Consider the following 19,235-nt stretch of genomic DNA (forward strand, 5'->3'; position numbering starts at 1 on the left):
TATCTGTTAAAAAAAAATGATGGCACACCCGTCACCTTATTGTACATCACATCAGGGCCGGATTAAAGCAGGGGCAAAAGGGGTCAGTACCCCTGGGCCCCCCTCTTTTTTTTTTTTTAGCTAAAGGTTTTGTGCATGGGAGTGGGGTAGTGCTGCAGCTTCACCCATCTGCTAATGTGACAATGATTAATGGTGCTGAGCATGGGGTGCCAAGGCACACTGACTGCACAAGTGTGCAGTGCCTTACTGGAAGTTGACTAAGTCCCATGACACTTTGCACAAGAGGGCAGAGGCTGACAGGTTTGTGCTGAGCTCTGATTGGTAGAGCTCATTACATGCTTCTAAGGTCCATGGAGGAAAGCAGCAGCAGCCTAGTCATGGGAGGCTTTTTAATCAGAGGCAGTACTGGGACTGTGAGGTCTCCTACAGTCCTACATAGTAAGGTGCAGAGGGACACCTTACTTTTCATGTGGTATGTATGTATATATCCCCTGCAGTTACCCATTGACCAAGTTTATACTGCCTTTACTCTGTGTTTTGACAGTTTACGGCCAGTAATGACGAGTGCAAGCCCCCCCCCCCCCCCCTGTCTAAAGTGACCTGGGCCCCCCGAAGGCTTAATCTGGCACTGCATCACATAACAAATCACGTGGGTGGCAGGAAGGATTGGGGGGGGGGGGGTCAGGTGCATTGTGGTACACTCTGCAAGAAATAATTTGGTGAGATTGGCCTGGGAGGCTTGATGTATTAATAAGATTGATCCAGAAATCATAATAGTGGCAGCAATGTTTCTGCCTGTTCTCCATTATCTCTGTTTTTGAATTTCTTTTAACACCCTTTTCCCTGGCATCCCCCATCTGGGAGCTGGGCCGTGAAGGCAGACCCGGCTCACCACTTCACTGTATAGATGCCGTGCCTATGGCATTTATTCAGCGATCACCAGCGCAGTAGTGATCACAGCCTTTCCCAACCTCCCCTACCCCGCTGGTGGGACACTGCGGCCCACATGTGGTACAGCGAGATGGGGTATGATTAACAGGACTGTCCTGCTGGAAGTGGGACAGGTGGAAGCTCAGCTTCTTTCTGTGCACAAACTCTGCCCGTGGACCTCTACATCTACTTTTCCACTGAGTGCACAGCTCCTGATAATATCTCCTCCCCTGCTGTCTGCATTCTGCCCCCCATCCAGTGTATGCCTCCATTGTCACTGCCAATCAGGGAGTCCTCAGTGAGAAGGCATGCTCTACAGGACAATTTATTAAAGAGCAAAAAGCACTATACGGTGCAACTGCCCCTCACTTTTTATTTATGAAATAAACAATTTTTTTAGAGCCAAATGTTGAATGGTAACGGTAAGAAATAGTGGGGCAGATGTATTAAGCCTTAATGAGAGATAAATGCAAGGGTGATAAAGAGAGATAAACATCCAGCCAATCAGCTGCCATGTTACATGCTGTGTTTGAAAAAAGTCAGTAAGGAGCTGCTCCTTTATCACCCTTGCATTTATCTCTTGTTAAGACTTAGTGGGGCAGATGTATTAAGCTTGGCAAAGAGATAAACTGGAGATAAAGTAGAAGGAGGTAACGCACCAGCCAATCAGCTCCCAACTGTCATATTTCAAACACAGCTGATTGGCTGGTGTGTTTTCTCCTTCCACTTTATCTCCAGTTTAACTCTTCGCCAGGATTAATACATCTGCCCCAATACATCTGCCCCACACTGTCTAGGTTGACAGCCACAAGGTTGAAGCCTGAAAATAGGCATGGTCAACACTCACAATGTGAGATTTTCACATAATTTTTGGTGTCTTTGTTGCCATGGACACCGTGTAAGTGTGCCGCTGCGCTCTCCATGCTTTGGGCACAGTGCCACGCTGCACTCAGCACACTATTATACTCTCAGTCTATGCCCACTTGGATAGTAAAGTATGAACAAAGTAAAAACTTTGACCTTGTGAGTCTCGAACATACCCATGTCAGTCTACACAAAGCTTGTGTAGACCTTCTGTCAATGCTGGCCAACCGTCAGCCATCCCCCGGAAGACACTTGCGCGCCCCGTTCCAACAGAGCCCACCACCCGCTGAAGCCCCCCGATCCCTGCCCATCTCCCTGAAGCGGAGACAGGCAGGGAAAGTGCTCCACGCCGCCGTGTTGATGGAGCGCCTCTTCACCGGCGATCACCAGCCAGGGGAATCTGGCGATTCACAGCGCTGCTTAAAAGGGCTCCATCTGTATGGTATGTCTACCATTTCCAGGTGTCGACCTAGTCACTGTCGACTATTAGTGGTCGACCTAGTGACTGTCCTAAAGTGGAACATTGGACATTGATTTGATATTATTATTTTATAATTCCAATAGTGCAGGCATATTTTCTTTCATGAGGAGTGTTTCCAAAGGGTATCCTGTACATAGGTCAACATATGTCTGGGTTGGCATATATGGTTGACATGGACAAGGTTGACATATACCAGAAAATGTGGACATGGCTATGGTCGACACATTAAAGGGTCGACGTAAAGAAATTATATTTTTTTAATATTTTATCATCCACGTTGGTTCCAATTTGGCCAAGCACAATGGTAGCGTTACACTTATTTGGGGTCCATGCGATGAACTGTACAAATGGACACCAAAAACCATGAAAAAACAATTCCCGACTTTGCTTAGACACAATATTTTGGAGGTCTAGAACTTTATTTGAAAAAACTTGTCTGGGGTCTCTCTTCCCAAACTGCCTAGCGAATTTACAATGGGGTACATATAATGGAGTATGGACAATGAGAACACAGCTTGCTGATCTGACAGAAAGCTGCCGTTGTTCTACAAATAGGATTTAGAGGTCAATGTTCTGCAGGCACGTGTAGGGTTCCTCTGCTTGCCTTCACCATGCAATCTCTAACCCTTGCTATGTAATATTCCTGTTCTGCTTATAATAGAAAGTCTTGTTTGTGTCTTGGCACACAATACATAAATCATGTCCATAGATTACAAGCAGGGCCTCTTAACAAACTACAAGAAGATATCCAGCTGCGGTGTTGGCAAAATACAGTACAAGTACCCCGTTGGATTATTTTTTTCTTTTGTAATGAACGGACTAGTAAGTGACATAGTGTACTTCTGCAATACAGAGCAAGCTTCATAGTATTACATAAATAGTATATTAATTCAAAACACTTGCAAAAATGTATATACTCTACCTTTAAAAGTCCCTGGTTCCCTTCTCGGTGTACACAGTGAAAAGGGCATTTTTTAAATCTATACTTTCAGCTAAAAAAATATCAATGTACAGGGGAGCCTTTTATGCTGGGTATACACTGGGCAATTTGCAGCACCACCGATAGTGGTTAACCATATTTGCTGTGCCGCGATTGTCAGTGACATCCCCCGGTCCCCACTCCATACATACATCGCTGACTCTATGCAGTATGCAATATTGAGCTGCATGTACACACAAGGACAGGGGGGGGGGGGGGGTGAGTTTATCGTAACAATATTCAGCATACAAACTAGACGATATGTGCGATATATCATTATATTGTGCATATTGCTAACAATATATCGCAGAGTGTGTACCCAGCATTAGCAGCCCTTCAGATTTGGACCTTGTTAGATTAAGACGAAGATTCAGGGGGAGATGCTCTAAAGCGAAAATGAGGTAAAATCCCCTTTATCTGGGTTTTTACATGCTCTAAATCCCACATGCTGGTGCAGCGCTGGGGATGGTATCTCCAGCTTTTGCTGGTGATGCCCTACAGAAGCCTATGGGCTTCTCTCCACAGTGCAGAATGAGGTATCCGTCCCAGCATGCCCTGTGGCCACATTGCAAAGGACAATGTGGCCTTTGCATCACTAATCTCATATGTTAGTAAAAATGCGGTACCTGGTGGAGAGGGGCGAAAACGGGTGGCAGATTTTAGAACATCCCACCCTCAAATAGTTGTAGTGTCAGGTCTCCTCCCATGGTTAAAATGCCCGCACTAATTGTAAGCAGTTGAGCGCAGTGGGTAAGAGGCACAGTACACATCTACATTGATTTTGAACTTTTCCTGCCATCAAGCAGTTTCTGCCATCTAGGGTGGAATGTAATAGGGTGAGAGAATCAGAAAGTGAGAGATTTGGTAAGAAATCTACAGTTTTTGTAAAGCGGCAATCATTTACACTGCAAAACCAGGTTGATTTTGCAGTGTAAATGATTGCCGCTTTAAAAAAAACCTGTAGATTTCTTACCAAATCTCTCACTTTCTGATTCTCTCACCCTATTACATTTCACCCCTAGTGTCTACTCCCCCAACTTCAAACATAGTAGCATGTGCCTATATCTCTCTAGCAGCAAAATACAAATCTCTGGTATACATGTAAAGACAGATCTAGTTGAAAAGTAAAAAGTTAAATTTTCTGGCATGTACTGTACCTCCTTTTGACTAAGCCCCTCAATTACAGATCCAGATATATAGGCATTAAAACTGGTACCTCAGTGCTGCTCACAGGTTGGTCACAGGTCTGTAATCCATACTTGCCTACCCTCCCGGAATGGCCGGGAGGGTCCTGCAAATCGGGTCCCCCTCCCGGTCCCCCGGGAAGGGGGGCAAGTCTCCTGCATTTCCCTACAGCCCCGGCTCCCCCTCTCCCCGCGGTCTAAAAACGATGACTTTCGCGGGTCCGCGGGGAGGGGCGGGGCTAAATGACGCAATTCGCGGCATTTCGCGTAATTTTTAGCCCCTCCCCCACCCACGGACCCGCAAATTGAGGCTTCAGCCCGTCATGGGGGCGGGGCTTGATGTCATCACCCATGCCCCGCCCCCAAAACTAAGCCTCTACCCGCCCCCTTTCACTCCTCTCCGGGCTTCTCCCGGAAAGGAGTATGCCAAAGTCGGCAAGTATGCTGTAATCAAATAGATCCCCGGCACTTTACACACTTCCCTGAGGTTTAGGAGTGCCCCCAATAAGAGTAATTCTTTCCTCCCTTGGATCTATTGACTTTGCCCACAGGCACAGAATGTGTAGCTAATTGAATCTGTCCCTAAAGGTTGATAACCCTGGTTAAATAGGCATTATCCCCACATACATTACTCATACATACACACTTGTACCTGAAGCCAAAAGACAGATTACACTGGACCAAAATCAGCGAAAATGATCACATTATACTCTTATTTAACCAGTTTGTCTGAACGACAGGTTTTGTACATTTTCCAGTGTTTGAGAGCAAATGGTTGATTTGTCATGTGCTCGCATCCGTTAGCAGATTTTCAGTCCAACCAGCCATATCAGGCAGATACAGTATAGGATTTTTTCACTCCCTCCATCAAGAAAGTGATACCAAATTGCCAGCTCCTGCTCAGCGGTAGGAGCCAGCACTGCAGCCACAGCACTCTCTGGAAGCAGCATGTACAACCCAGACCCCCGGAGTGTTAAAGAATCGTGATTCAGGCAGCAAAGCCTCGCCCCTTCTGGGAGCCCTGCCTCTTTCCTAAAACTCCACCCCTTTTTCACCAGCTGATGCAGAATTGGATGTAAACTGGACAAGCATTTCCTAGAAGAAGCTTGTGCACAGAAAAAGTGCATGAATTCACCTGCATGCATCTTGAGATACGCCTGGTTTGCTACTATTCACAACCTACACTTGGTGCAGTTACAGCTCCAAACAGGTATATTAGCAGCACTTACAGTACAAACAGGTTTCCATAGCCCACACACCTCTTCTGAAAACTCCCCAAGAAAAAAAAAAAACAGTGGTCACAAATGTAGATGCAAATAAAATTCATATGACTCTGCTATAACCTGCACCATTAACTGAGTGAATTGATGCAACATACTGTATGCTTTTCACGCAGGCTTATGCTCAGCGTCAGCCCGTAACAGTCAGCCATTTGTACTGGAAATAATATACCTGCCAGTGAATCACTCCCTGTGACCGTCAGACAGGGGTACTCTAGGCAAAGGAGTGGCAACAGCCACTATTATACCCTTTTCACACCAGAAATGCAGAGACAACCCCGGGAATTAAATTCAGGGACAAGCAGGGACATTCCCGGGTTGGGGCCCATTCACACATGCTTTTGAAGCAGGGACACCCGGGTCAGCACCTTTCCCACGGATGACCCTGCATTTCTATGAGAATAGCATTGAAAATGGCCTTTTTTAGGCTCACACTAGATTATTGATTATTAATAATTAAGACACAAAACATTTGTAGTGTTTCAGCCTTTGTTTATTTGTATAAAACAAATTATAAGGCATACGAAAGCATGTTCCCCTCTAATGATTAATAGCTCTCTCATCTCCTCATTTGTCCAAGACATGGCACACATTGCAGGCTTTCAGGGGTTAAAATGAACTTCTGGGGTCTGTGGTGCCACAGAACATGCACACGGTCTCCCTGCACGCTGCATGCTGTCTCTGGGCGTGTCTGTGGGTGTCCACCACAACAGGAAGTTGCCCTGCTAGCCAATCAGCATTAGCAGAGGCAACACAGGAAGCAGGGACATGTCCCTGCACCTTTCACACCAGCCAGTAACCCTGGAAGGACCCGGAAGCAACCCTGCAAAATAACCAGGGAATTTGTCCCTGGAACCATTCTCACCAGAGCTAGTCCCGGGATGTTCTCTGACCCAACCCGGGAATTTAGGCTGGTGTGAAAGGGCTATTACTTTACAAAAAAGCAACCCTGTCCTCATACAGGGGAACTACATATTAATAAAAAATGTATTTATAGGCGACAGCTCTCCATACGATGCTTTTCAATCAAATGAATTTTGGTCATCACAAACACTGCGCTATTTCAGAATCCTGCTATCAATAAAAAGCGGATTTATATCTAATACTACAAAATCCGTTAAGTGGGAAACGGCTCTTCAATGGAAATAAGGGAAGGACAGCAGCATAATTCTGAACACTCTGCACAAATAAATGCCAGGTTGGATATTTCCAGGAATTAAAATATTTCTTCTGAGTGTTAATGAAGGTAAAAAGAGATTCATTTATTATCGCCTTTAACAACTTGGTGTGCGAAAATGTTGTTATTGGAAGGAAGACAAAACATGCTTTCATAGAAATGGGTTTTATTTTCTTAGCTTACAAGGGTTGCCAAAAGCCGCAGCAAAAAAAGGAGTATGAGGCAGTGTGGCATGGTCCTAGCTGGTGAGAATGCATTCTATCACTGCGAAGAGCATTAAATCATGATGGAATACCAGCCAATAAAAGCAACACACAAGCACAGTGCGATTCTGATATTGTCTTAACAAGATTAACCAAGGGCTTACGTTATTTCAATTGCTGTGAAAACGAATACGTGATAATAACCAATGTATGTGGCTGGTGAGTGTTGTGAAGTCTTAGTATTGTTGTAGGACCTCGTGGTAGTTTACACAAGGGTCAATGTTAGGGCAAGGCATGTCTAGCCTATATATGAATATATACAAACATTATCATCTGCATACAGTTCATCTAATCTTAAAGAGGTCCCAATTTAAAGGGATTCAGAGGTAAGTCTATATTATGCCTGGGAAGTGCTAGACAAACTGTTTAGATGGAAATAGGTAGGTTGTCTGTAAAGTTAGGCATCACCTTGCTCTGACCAATGCATAGATGCTGATACTGTATATACTGCTAACTGGTAATGAGGATACCATTGGTTAGAACACTGACAACAAAGTCCAGAGTGAGGGAAACTCGACAGGGGGTCAGGTATATATACTTACCGTTCCACTATCACCCTAACCCTTCCTCCGATCTGCTTAGCTCTAATCCCGCCCCCACAGCCTGACCCTAACCCTCCCCGCTAGTGCCTAAACCTAACCCCCATACCCGGCCTGCCACCTAAACCTAACCCACCCCGACCCCCCCCCCGGACTAGCAGCCTCACCCTAACCCTCCCTCCCTATATGCTAAACCTAGGTTTCCCCACTGGAGGCTAAACCTAATTACCCTCTTCCCTGGGTGCACACTAGCGTTGCCCGCATACTTACCACTCGGCATCCCAGCAGTCGGCGTTCCTAATTGATTTACTTTGAATCAGCCAATTATTAGGAGCACAACTATTACCAGCAGCACAATACATCTCACTCCTGTGTTGTTCCTAATTGATGTCAAAATTCTGACAGCGGTGGTCGGGATGCTGGAATTGGTATACTGAATGCCGGGATGCTGACCACATTCCCAACCTAGAAGTGGGACTATCAGATTTGTATAAAATGAGCAGCTATACAAGTTTGCAGAAGACTTTTTGCTGCCGAGACCCTGCAGCACATGCTGGTCATTGGATGGTGAAAAGTTTAGCTGATTCCCACACATGACGTGTGAGGCTGTTTATATGCACAACACACTGTGTAGGTAAACATCAATCTGTCAATTCAAAAGTACTTGCCTGGTGGTCTAAAGCCCTCTCACTGTGTGCGATTGTTATGCCTGTGGACCAAATTAAAGTTCGGAGAACTGCAGTACTGCAGAGCCTCCCGATAGCTCTAGAAATGTTTGAATGAATCTGACAGGAGCGCTTCTCTGTAAAAGGACAGAGGGCAGAGGTCATAACCTTCTTCAAGGGCTACAGTTCAGCCGCATCTCTACTTGACAAACAAGAAGTGAAAACCATGGCGCAATATTCCGGAGCATCACACAAACCAAATAAGAGTCAACAAATCCCAAATACATGCCGATGATGCAATGGATGTTCCGAATCCAAATTGGGCATCCAGATAACAAATAAACTATATAATACTCAAATTCCTAAAAAAAACAAATCAATGCTATTGGAAGGCAACTAAAACTTACGGTAAGTTAGTTAATAATTAGTTTTGGTCACTACAAAAAAAACCATTACAAATTGGGTGATAAATGAAGGCAAATATACATTATTTCTATTATTACACCCAAATCATACTGTAGGTAGGACTTTTCCTCCTCCATGCTACCATGCACTCTGTCCTCAATCACAGGAAACCGCCCTTTATGCCAGTGTGTGTGTGAGAATCTTTTAGTATCGGTGTCTTTTCTGCTTCTTTTTTTGCCAAAGATGCATCTTAGTCACCACAGTATGGGCCTTATTCTAGTTCACTCTTTCTGACCAATTCTTTTTTAGATGGGCCAAACCATGTGCACTGCAGGTGGGGCCTTATTCTAGTTCACTCTTTCTGACAAATTTTTTTTAGATGGGCAAAACCATGTGCACTGCAGGTGGGGCAGATTTAACATGTGCAGAGAGAGTTAGATATGGTTGGGGTTTTTCTTTAAAGTGAGATCTATATTGTAGTGTAAAAATGAAGCAGTCAGTATTTACCCTGCACATAAACAAAATAATTCACCCAAATCTAATTCTATCTGCACCTGTTACATCTGCCCCCGGCAGTGCACATGGTTTTGTCCATCAGAGAAGACATTTGCCTCTAAGAGTGAACTAGAATAACCTCCTATGTGACTAGGTTGACACTGTGCCGATTCATATATATGTCACTTTTATATCTGTGTGCGACTGAGTCTCTGATATCTATATGAAGTGCTAAATGTAGGCGATACACCTTTTTTTCAATACAAGTTCTGTTATGCTCCGTATACAGACTCAGTCGCATACAATATACATGTGTCATATCACATTAATCAGCAGTCTCTTTAAGTCAGGGGTAGCCAAAGCCAGTCTTCGAGAGCTACCAACAGTTCACGTTTTCCAGCTCACCTCACAGGTACAGAGGTGGGTACTTGTGTAGTTTCACGGGCTCGGTGGCTCGCTACGCTCACCACGCTATCTAAAATCAACCCCATGCCAACGTGGATAGTGGGGGTATGAACTATCCAAGTTGGCATGAAGTTAAGTTACTTTATTTTAGATAGTTGTGGTGAGTGTAGAACCCGGAAGTAGCACGGCGCCACGAAACTACACAAGTTTTACTCATTACTCACTGGTACATTTTAAAAGATCCACAGGTGTATCTAAATACTTGTGATTCTATGAGGAGACAATATTAACTGTTGGTAGCTCTCGAGGACTGGAGTTGGCTACCCCTGCTTTAAGTGTTATTCAATTTTTAGATCACGCCATCTAAAGTGACAAGAGAAAATGGGCCTATGTGCACTATAGCGAGTTGAAATGATAGTGAAAAACAATTGAATACCACTCTGTGCATTCTGGTCAAATTGCATTCAGACTAAAACGCATTTTGGGCAAAAAAAAAATCTGTCCTATATTAGCAGAGTTTCATGAGACCTGGCTGCTCGCTGGCGTATCTTGCACTATTTAGCACATTGGGGTTGGATCACAAGGATTTTTTTTTAACTGGGACCATTTTTCAAATGTAAAAATCTCTGTGAATATTAATGCAATCACCCCTTAGTCTACATTACCAGATAACCCCACAATTCTCCTCCCTACCTTATTCAATTTTCACCCTTTATCAATTTCTGTACTTTAATTTGGGAATGTTGGCGAACAGGTGAATTATACTATAATTGCACATTTACATACATTTCAATGGTCAAAGATCATTTTCATTTTCCTAGTTTAGAGAAGCATATAGGTTATCACTAGAGACAGCAGTAGCGCATTCAGGGGGGGTTTCTGAGTACCCAGAAACCACCCCAGGAGTCTAAGGGCCCTAGCCTGAAAGCTGAGGGTCCCCTCTTTCCAGGAGTACAAGAATTTAAAAAAATCGGCCCATGGGAACTGGAGATATCTGACTTCAAAGCATTGGTCCCCATCCAAGCCTGTTAATTACTATTCCTATTCTCTAGTTTTTAATTCCACTAAAATCTAAGAAATCTATTTCCGGGAACTGGAGATATCTGCAGTCAAGCAAGCTGTCCTCCCACCAGAAAATTATGAATAATAAGCCCACTTCACTATACACCCCTCTGCGTATTGAACATCCTCTACCACCCTGGAAGTTATGTATCAGGGCCCCTTCATTCAGCCCAATGCCCCCTTCTCACACCATCTGTGCAGTAAAGGGGTAATTACTGGAAATTACTGATCCAGGCCCTACATGCTGAGCGGTTGATATAATACCCCCTGCCACCTGTGGGACATCAAAGCTTCCCCCACCCCTACCGCTTTAGGATCGGTAGGGGCCCCAATACATCGCTATGCCCAGGGGTCTACACTGCTGTTGACACCCCTGTATGTATATATATATATATGTATACACTAAAATATTATTAATATACATTTGGTACTGTATATCTTTAATACACTAACTGACCCAGCATCATATACTGGGTCAACTTAGTGTCCATCTCTGTGCTTTGCTCCGCCCCTCTGGAAACCCCCTTCTGAAAATCCTGCGTTTGCCCCTGGACAGGATTATATGCATTTGCATATTTGCATATGTATTTGCAGATTTTGCCCATTCTCACTGGTTATTGCATATTTTACCTAAAATCTAGTGATGGTGCATATTTTATGCCCCGCCATTTTCCCACCTATGAGTCACAGCACTGCTTTGCCCTGCTGCTGCTGGCCAGGTAGTGGTAGAGTGTGAGGGCTGGGGCAATATGTGCGCAGTGTGGGGAACCTTGGATGTACGCTATGTCTGATTCTGCTCTAGGCTGCCAATCCATGTTGATAAAAGTCAGTCGGGGCGGATGCCATTACGAAGTTCCTGAACCTTTGCCTGCCCCTGGCCTGGGACTTTACACCAGGAGACAGACTTCTGCAGCAGAGGAGGTGGGCGGAAGGGTTGTGACATCACGCAGCACGGAGGAAATGCCGTGTCACAGTAAGTATGCGGCGCAGGGAGGAAGCCTTCCTCTGTGCCGCCCTCACACGCTATGCTGACATTTGATCCATCAGCGCTGGAGATGAGGGTCCGTGTAGTTGATGCAACAAGAGCTTTGGACGCTGCCGTCTGCTGTAGCAGCCAGGAAGAAAAAAAATCCTGTGTACAGCACTAGACATCTGCAGATGCTGTGGGCCTATTTTTGAGGTTTATTTGCAACTAATTGTATGCTGATTTTTAAATAAATAAGTTATAAATTACTTTTTTTTTATTATTTAATGTAGCATATTTTAACACTTTTCATGCATATTTGCATGCTTTTTTTGTTGCATATAATCCCGTCTCTAGTTATCACGGTAAAAGGACTTTAGGGGTTATTTTAGTTAACTCCTGGCAAATTCCTTCTTAGAAGGACAAAACCATGTGCACTGCAGGTGGGGCAGATGTAACTTGTGCAGAGATAATTAGATTTGGGTAGGGTTTACTACAAAGTGAGATCTATATTGCAGTGTAAAAATAAAGCAGTCAGTATTTTCCCTGCACAGAAACAAAGTAAATCACCCAAATCTAATTCTCTCTGCAAATTGTACATCTGCCCCCCTGCAGTGCACATGGTTTTGTCCACCTAAGAAGGAATTTGCCAAGAGTGAACCAAAATAACCCCCTGCTGTATATGCAAAAAAATATGAGTTGTGATGTCACTGGTTATAAATGGGGATTTCACATTAATGCGGTGTTCACAAGGGAAACGTGTGTGTTATCAGGAATAGCACAGCTTCTCTTGTAAATCATTAAGGCTATCAGAAGTCATCTGGGATTTCTGTAAAATGTACATAAATACTCAGCCTGCTTCTTTGTGCCTTTCTATGGTCACACAAATGACTTCTGATATACAGTAATTGACAAGGGAATACACTGTTCAGCTAGGGAATTTGACATTAAGGTAGAATTAAAATTAAGAACATGTCGTACAAACTGTATGTTTGGATGGGGGGTGTAGAAGGAGAGATGGAAAGATGATCTCATTACTATACACAGATGTGATCATCCAGGTAATGTTATTCTTATTCTCGTCTGACACTTGCCAAGTACTTTCAATAACACATGCCTAGTAATCTTCCAGCACATTCACTATTTAACAGATAATTTATTCTCCTAGTTAATTTAAATTGGCAAAGTGATAAAATGCATACCTTGCCTTTCATTAAGGCTGTTCCTTATGGCTTGTTGCAGCTGTTCCTCCTCACTAAGCCCTCTGGTGTGCACATCAGTGTCCCCTGGTGGGTTATTGTCTCTGAACTGGTACTCTGGGTGCCCTAATAGAGAAACGTGCAGTAACATTCACCAAATAGGAGCAGTGTTAGCCCTTTATTATATAGAAATTCTCAAACACAAGAAGACGATCTCAGGGACCCGAAGCATAATCCTTGATAGGCAGTCCTATTGAAGATGGGATGTTGCCCATAGCAACCAATCAGATACTATCTAGGGACAGATGTACTAAGCTTCAAAACATTATAAAGTGGAAAGTGATAAACTACCAGCCAATCATCTTCTAACTACCGTACCATGTTACAGGCTGGGGTTGAAAGATAACAGGTAGGAGCTGATTGGCTGGTTGTTTATCACTCTCCACTTCATCACTTTATGAAGCTTAGGTGTATCTTGCCCCTAATATCTCCCAGAAGATGCTAAATAAGTAAGAAGTAAAAACCAGTTAGCTGATATGGGCAAATTTACCCCAATGACTGCCCAAAAAATGACAAGAATGTCGGTATGTCTTATTACCATAGTGTAAAACAGCCATTTACTCTATGCAATTTAATAATTCCAAGCGGTGCCTCTTATAACTGTGTACTACAAATGGAGCGCCTCTTATCCTTGGCCGGGGATTGCAAGCATGTCTCCGCTGGCAATCACTGGCGCAGAGGCGCTCCATCTGACTTTGACGCACGTGCTACTCACACGCACGCGCGTCCCAGTTTCAGGACGGCGCCGCTGCGGGTCCCTGCCCGTCTCCACTTCAGGGAGATGGGCAGGGATAGGGGGGACAGCGGGGCAGCGAGGGGCACCAGGGGAGGTGGCCAAGAAAGCTTTGTAGCCACGGTGCGCGCGTGAGTGTCTCGTGCACGCGACCCTGGCGAGAGCTGGCAATAGAATCGCCAGTCCCTGCAAGGAAGAGGCCGGCTCCATCTGTATATGTATAAACTCTAGGCCTCGGGTCTCTTTATGACCTAGAACAGTGGTTCCCAACCTCAGTCCTCAAGAATCCACAATAGTGGATGGGAGCGAGCGTGCATGAGACGCTCGCACGTCCTGTTCCGATGGAGCTCTCTGTTGCAGGTTCCCAGCTGCCCCCACCTCTCCCCGATCCCTGCCCATCTCCCTGAAGCGGAGACGGGCAGGGAAAGCGCTACCTGCTGCCATGTTGAAGGGGATGCGCGTGTACGTGAGACACTCACACGTCCTCGTCAAAGGAGAACCTCTCCGTCAGCAAATCGCCAGCTAAGGGAATCTGGCGATTCCCAGCACTGGCTGAGAAGCGCTCCACCTGTACTTAGAAACCAAGGTTGGGAACCACTGACCTAGAAAACCCATTAAATCTAGTCTCCTAGGTTGAAACAAACATCCTGACCCATCACTCTGCACAGTTGAGCAGATTGAAAAAGATCAGTCTAGATTAGAACAGCATAAACTTCTAATAAAACATAGGTGACACAATTATGTGTATAAAGCTCCGTACACACGGCTGCCGAGCGATATATATCGCTCAGGGACCAAACTGCTGACCATCAGCGACCAGCGATTGTTATTGATGAAAACGAGTAACTCCGCCGTCAGACAATATCCCCAGCAATTTTGTCTGAAAGCGCCCCTTGTGTGCGGGGCTAAAGATGAATCACTGCTTATAAATAGTGAGTTCTGATTTCTTCCATTTGGCATTCATTATTAAAACGTGTGCCCTGTAAAGGAGAACACAGCTCCTGCTGTAAATCATTCTGGTTATCGCAATGTACATGCAGGTTCACACCAATAGCAGATATATGCCAGGCACATTACTCATACACTTCTAGCAATGTTTCTAGCCATTCTGCTGTCAGGAATTAGTAAAACTATCACTATGGGCAGTATTCAATGAAAAAGTTCTCCATGCATGGAGAGCGTTTTATTTCGCTCTCCATGCACTCTCCGTGTTCCGGAGGGCTCTCTGCCACTCCTGCTCCCTCTATTCAATGTGGCTGATGCTCTCCGCCACTCGCGGAGAGTCTTAACCCCTGCAGGGAGCAGGGAGCTTTCAGGGAGCCGGAAGCAGCCAGAGAGATTAAAGTCTCCCTGGCTGCTCCAGAGGACTGTGGAGGGGAGGGGGGCTCTCCAGGACCCAGGCTGCACCCCCCTATAGCCAGCGGGGGACCAAGTATTCACTGCACCCGTTTGTGCATAGTTACGTTCGGGTGCAGTGAATATATGAATACAGGTTGAGTATCCCATATCCAAAATGCTCGGGACCAGGAGAATTTTGGATAACGGATTATTCCGTATTTCGGAATATTTTAATATTTCAATGATGTATTTTGAAGTATCTTGCATTTATGCTGTATAAACACATAATATACACACAAATATATTTTATTACCACATAAAATACACACAAACATATTTTAATTGTTCAAAAAACAAGGTTTCAAAACGTAAAACAAAATGTGTGTACTATCTCAGCACTGAATTTGAAGGCCAAGCAATCATTGTCTTGCACATATATAGTGCCAGTTACATATCATGTCCCCAGTGATGCTGTTACATATGTCCCCAGTGAGTTTTTAGCAAAAAAAAAATTTTTTTTCACTTTCTGGAATGTCCGTATTTCGGAATAATTCGGATAACGGATATTCGGATACGGGATACTCGACCTGTATCTAATGAGCGGCTCGAGCGCTCCGGCCCCCTGCTGGCTGCACTGTGTAAAAAAAAAAAATAAAAAAAAATATTTTTTTTACAATTAAATATATATTCATGTGCTATAAGCACATGAATAAAAATAACATGCCCCTTCACAGAAAAAAGAAACTGATTTTTTGACACCAAAATTTCTTAAAAAAACCTTTTAGTTTAAAAGTTCACATTCCAGCTCTCCATCAAAAGATGGAGAATTGCTACACGGAGAGACACGGAGAAAGTCACTTAGAAAGACGGAGAACATTTCACATTGAATAGGGTTGCTCGCTTTTGGAGAGCAAAATGCTCCGTCCAAGGCGAACAAAGCACAAGTTCTCCACAAAACACGGAGAACTTTTCTCATTGAATACTGCCCTATGTCTCTAATACATAAAAAACTCCTTATCTCATGTACATTTAGCAATTTCAGGCAAGATAGCAGCACAACCTGTCATAGTACCCACTATGCATCCGGCCCTGTATGGATTGGTGCAAAATGATAGAGATAAATACTCGGTCTCAGATCTTATTACTGTGCGTATACTGTAGATCTGATCAAGTACTTTCAATAACACGTTCATGCCTGGTAATCTTTCAGCACATTCACTGTTTAACATAAACGTTACTTTCCCAGCTCATTAAATTAGCAGAGTGATAAAATGCATACCCCTTTCATTGAGGCTGTTCCTTATGGCTTGTTGCAGCTGTTCCTCCTCACTAAGCCCTCCGGTGTGTACACGAGAATGCCCTGGTGGGTTATTGTGTCTAAACCGGTACTCTGGATGCCCTAGAGAAACGTATAATTTTGGTTTAATAATTTAGCATTCACCAATGTATTCGCAAACATTTCAGGAACATATAGTATTGGAATGAACAATATTAGAGAGTCAAGTATTTTTATGAAAGTCATAATTTCTGGGGGTTCCATGGCTAATAACACAACATAAGTACATAGCAAGTATCTGATGTTTCAAATAAAAATTGCATCTTTAAAAGTAAACACATATCGAAGCATAAACAGCACCTGTCTAACTGGACTGATAATAAAGAATCAGACTTCATCTTTAGCGCCCAATGTGGGGTATCACATTGTCAGACATTGCAAAACGGCAAGAACCATGGTAAGACAGTTGGCAAAATTTTTTGCTAGTTACAAATTGTACAGCAGGCTTGGGAACCTGGGCAATATTGTGGTTGTGGTGTGCCTTTTTTGTCTGGTAAGCCTGGGTAAACCTTCCCAGTTTGTGCCAGACTGAATAGCATGGCAATTTGGAAATGTTGGAGGTTGTATGAGCCACTGTAGTATAAAATATAATATTCAGATCTGATCACAGTACAAATTTGTTCTCAAAATGGGCAAAACCATGTGCAGTGCAGGTAGGGCAGATGTGACAGAGTTAGATATGGGTAGGGTGTGTTGAAACTCAAATCTAAATTGCAGTGTAAAAATAATGCAGCCAGTATTTACCCTGCACAGAAACAAAATAACTACATTTACCCCACCTGCAGTGCACATGGGTTTGCCCATTTTGAGAACAAATTTGTACTGCTATCAGATTTGAATAAGGGACATTATTTGCTGGTTTGTATTAAGTGGCCAGTGAGGAAGGCAGGTATACACTTAATCTGTTTTGTGAGTCTGGCCCATTATATTAAGCCTCCTAAATTTGCCCATAAAAAAGGGAAATGCAGGATACTATGGAGCCATTAATACAAATGTTGCCTAAACTCTCTGCAGGGCAACACACCTAGACATAGGGTCAACTAGCTCAGGTGCAGTTGCTGCAGGAGGTGTAGCAAGCTCAGATTAAAGGCCAACAGCACCTAGCTGAACAACTGCAAACCCGGATACAGGGGCAGCAAGAGCAAATTCACATGCTGCATGAGAAGGAGCTAAAAGAGCTGAGAAAAGTTGGGCAGGAGAGGCTACCAAAGCTCATTCCAGCTGATGACATAGAGGCATTCCTCTGCACCTTTGAGCAGACAGCCATGCTTTTGGGATGGTCTGCAGAGGAATTGTCTGACAGGCTGGCTCCCAGGGGAGGCACAGAGGGCCTATGCCTATATGTCTGTGGCTGATTCAGGCTCCTTCCCTAGCCTTAAGAAGGCTATACTTGAAAGAAATGGAATGACAGGCCTTAGGAGGGCTCTGAGCCACCGTGGATTCAGCGTGGATTCAAACTAGCCCGGCTGGCTAGGGCCTGGTTGCAGCTGAGTAAAAAGTCGGCAGGGCAAATTGTGGAGATTGTTGCACTAGACCAAGCTAGGCTAAAATTAGACCAGACAGTACAACAATGGGCCTTGCAGGTGGACCCTCAAAAGTTTTGAGAAGATGGCAGTGGTGACTGAGTGGCACATGACCCTTGCGAAGTTGATGAAGGTTAGACAAGGGCTTGTGCATGTACCAAAGCATAGAACCCAGGTTCCTGTCGCTCTGCCTCCCATGCTATGCTTTCAATGTGGCAAGTCTGGTCTGTACGGCGGGACTGGGCAGGGCGTGGAGACCCAATGGATTGTATCTACACCTGATAATTCAAGGCTGGTGAATAAAGCTGGTAGCTGCAGTCAACTCCATACCACTTTATCCACTGATCCTGGGCCGTGACGTTCCCATGTTGCCAGAGCTGTTTACGTGGCAAGATGTCAATAGAGACTCAGTAGATGAAGCCGTAGAATATCGAAGTTTGGCATCCGGGAGAGCTACTGAAGCCACTTAACCACCCAAGGAAACAAACACTCAGGTCTCACTGGAGCCCTGTGAGTGAGTAGGTCTCCTTACAGGACTTTGGATGAGACCAGCTGGAGGATACGAATCTGTTGCATGCCTTTGAAAATGTGAAAGTGTCACGACTGGGGTTTGAGATGAGATGACGAAGGCCTCAGGCGTAGGCTCTGGCCAATGAATAAATCAGGGAAGACTTAATTAAGCTTTTGTACATGAAACCAGGATATGGCCTTGAAGTTAGCCCAGAGGCGTGACCAACATGGAGTAGACAGATGATAAAAGTACAATATTTCATTGAACACTTAGCAGATGGTAACAGCAATGAAGAGATTGTACTCAGCAACTTGACAAGAGGTAACGTAATCACACAGGCAGGGAATGGTAAGACAATAACTGTAAATGCAGAGATGGTAAGTAAAGGTGCAGTGTAAAACACTGATGCAGGTCTTGAATACGACAAAAGTCGACAAGCATAATAAATGGAACTTTACTTTCAGTTGCAGATGATGTTTCAGTAATGATGATAAAACATCAATTACTTGGATGCAATGGTTAGAACATCAGTAGCTTGGGAATGATGGTGAGAACATCGATAGCACAGGAACAATGGTAGAATATCGATAGCACTTGAACGATGGCTGAACAGCGATAGCTCAGGAACGATGGCAGAACATTGATAGCACAGGAACAATGGTGGAACACTTATAGCTGCTTAGTTGAGTATCCTTCTCTGGGCAGAGGATCACAGGAGCTGGAATACCTGGAAGGAAACACACTGCAGCAGAATCAACTGTATCAGCTAGCAATTCGGTCTGGATTTCCCAGCATACTTATACCCACTGGGAGATGGGGATTGGCTGAGGACAGTGGGCCTT

General features: G+C 44.3%; 1 protein-coding gene across 4 annotated transcripts in view; it reads right to left on the reverse strand.

Moving 5' to 3' along the window:
* Positions 1 to 19,235, reverse strand: part of RHBDD1 (rhomboid domain containing 1) — an 83,299-nt gene that overhangs the window by 6,102 nt on the left and 57,962 nt on the right. The window contains exons 6-8 of one of the 4 annotated variants that reach the window (XM_083177969.1): positions 16,303 to 16,422; positions 12,896 to 13,018; positions 7,916 to 8,499 (exon numbers count right to left, since the gene is read on the reverse strand). In XM_083177969.1, coding sequence (XP_083034095.1) covers positions 8,339 to 8,499; positions 12,896 to 13,018; positions 16,303 to 16,422 — 404 coding nt within the window. In that variant the 3' untranslated portion in view covers positions 7,916 to 8,338. Of the gene's footprint in view, positions 1 to 7,915; positions 8,500 to 12,895; positions 13,019 to 15,313; positions 15,658 to 16,302; positions 16,423 to 19,235 lie in introns of those variants that run through there. The other 3 variants (XM_083177970.1, XM_083177972.1, XM_083177971.1) reach the window with 3 other exon arrangements.

This window comes from Crinia signifera, chromosome 3 (genome assembly GCF_055691185.1).
Source record: "Crinia signifera chromosome 3, ASM5569118v1, whole genome shotgun sequence".
Taxonomy (NCBI): Eukaryota; Metazoa; Chordata; class Amphibia; order Anura; family Myobatrachidae; genus Crinia; species Crinia signifera.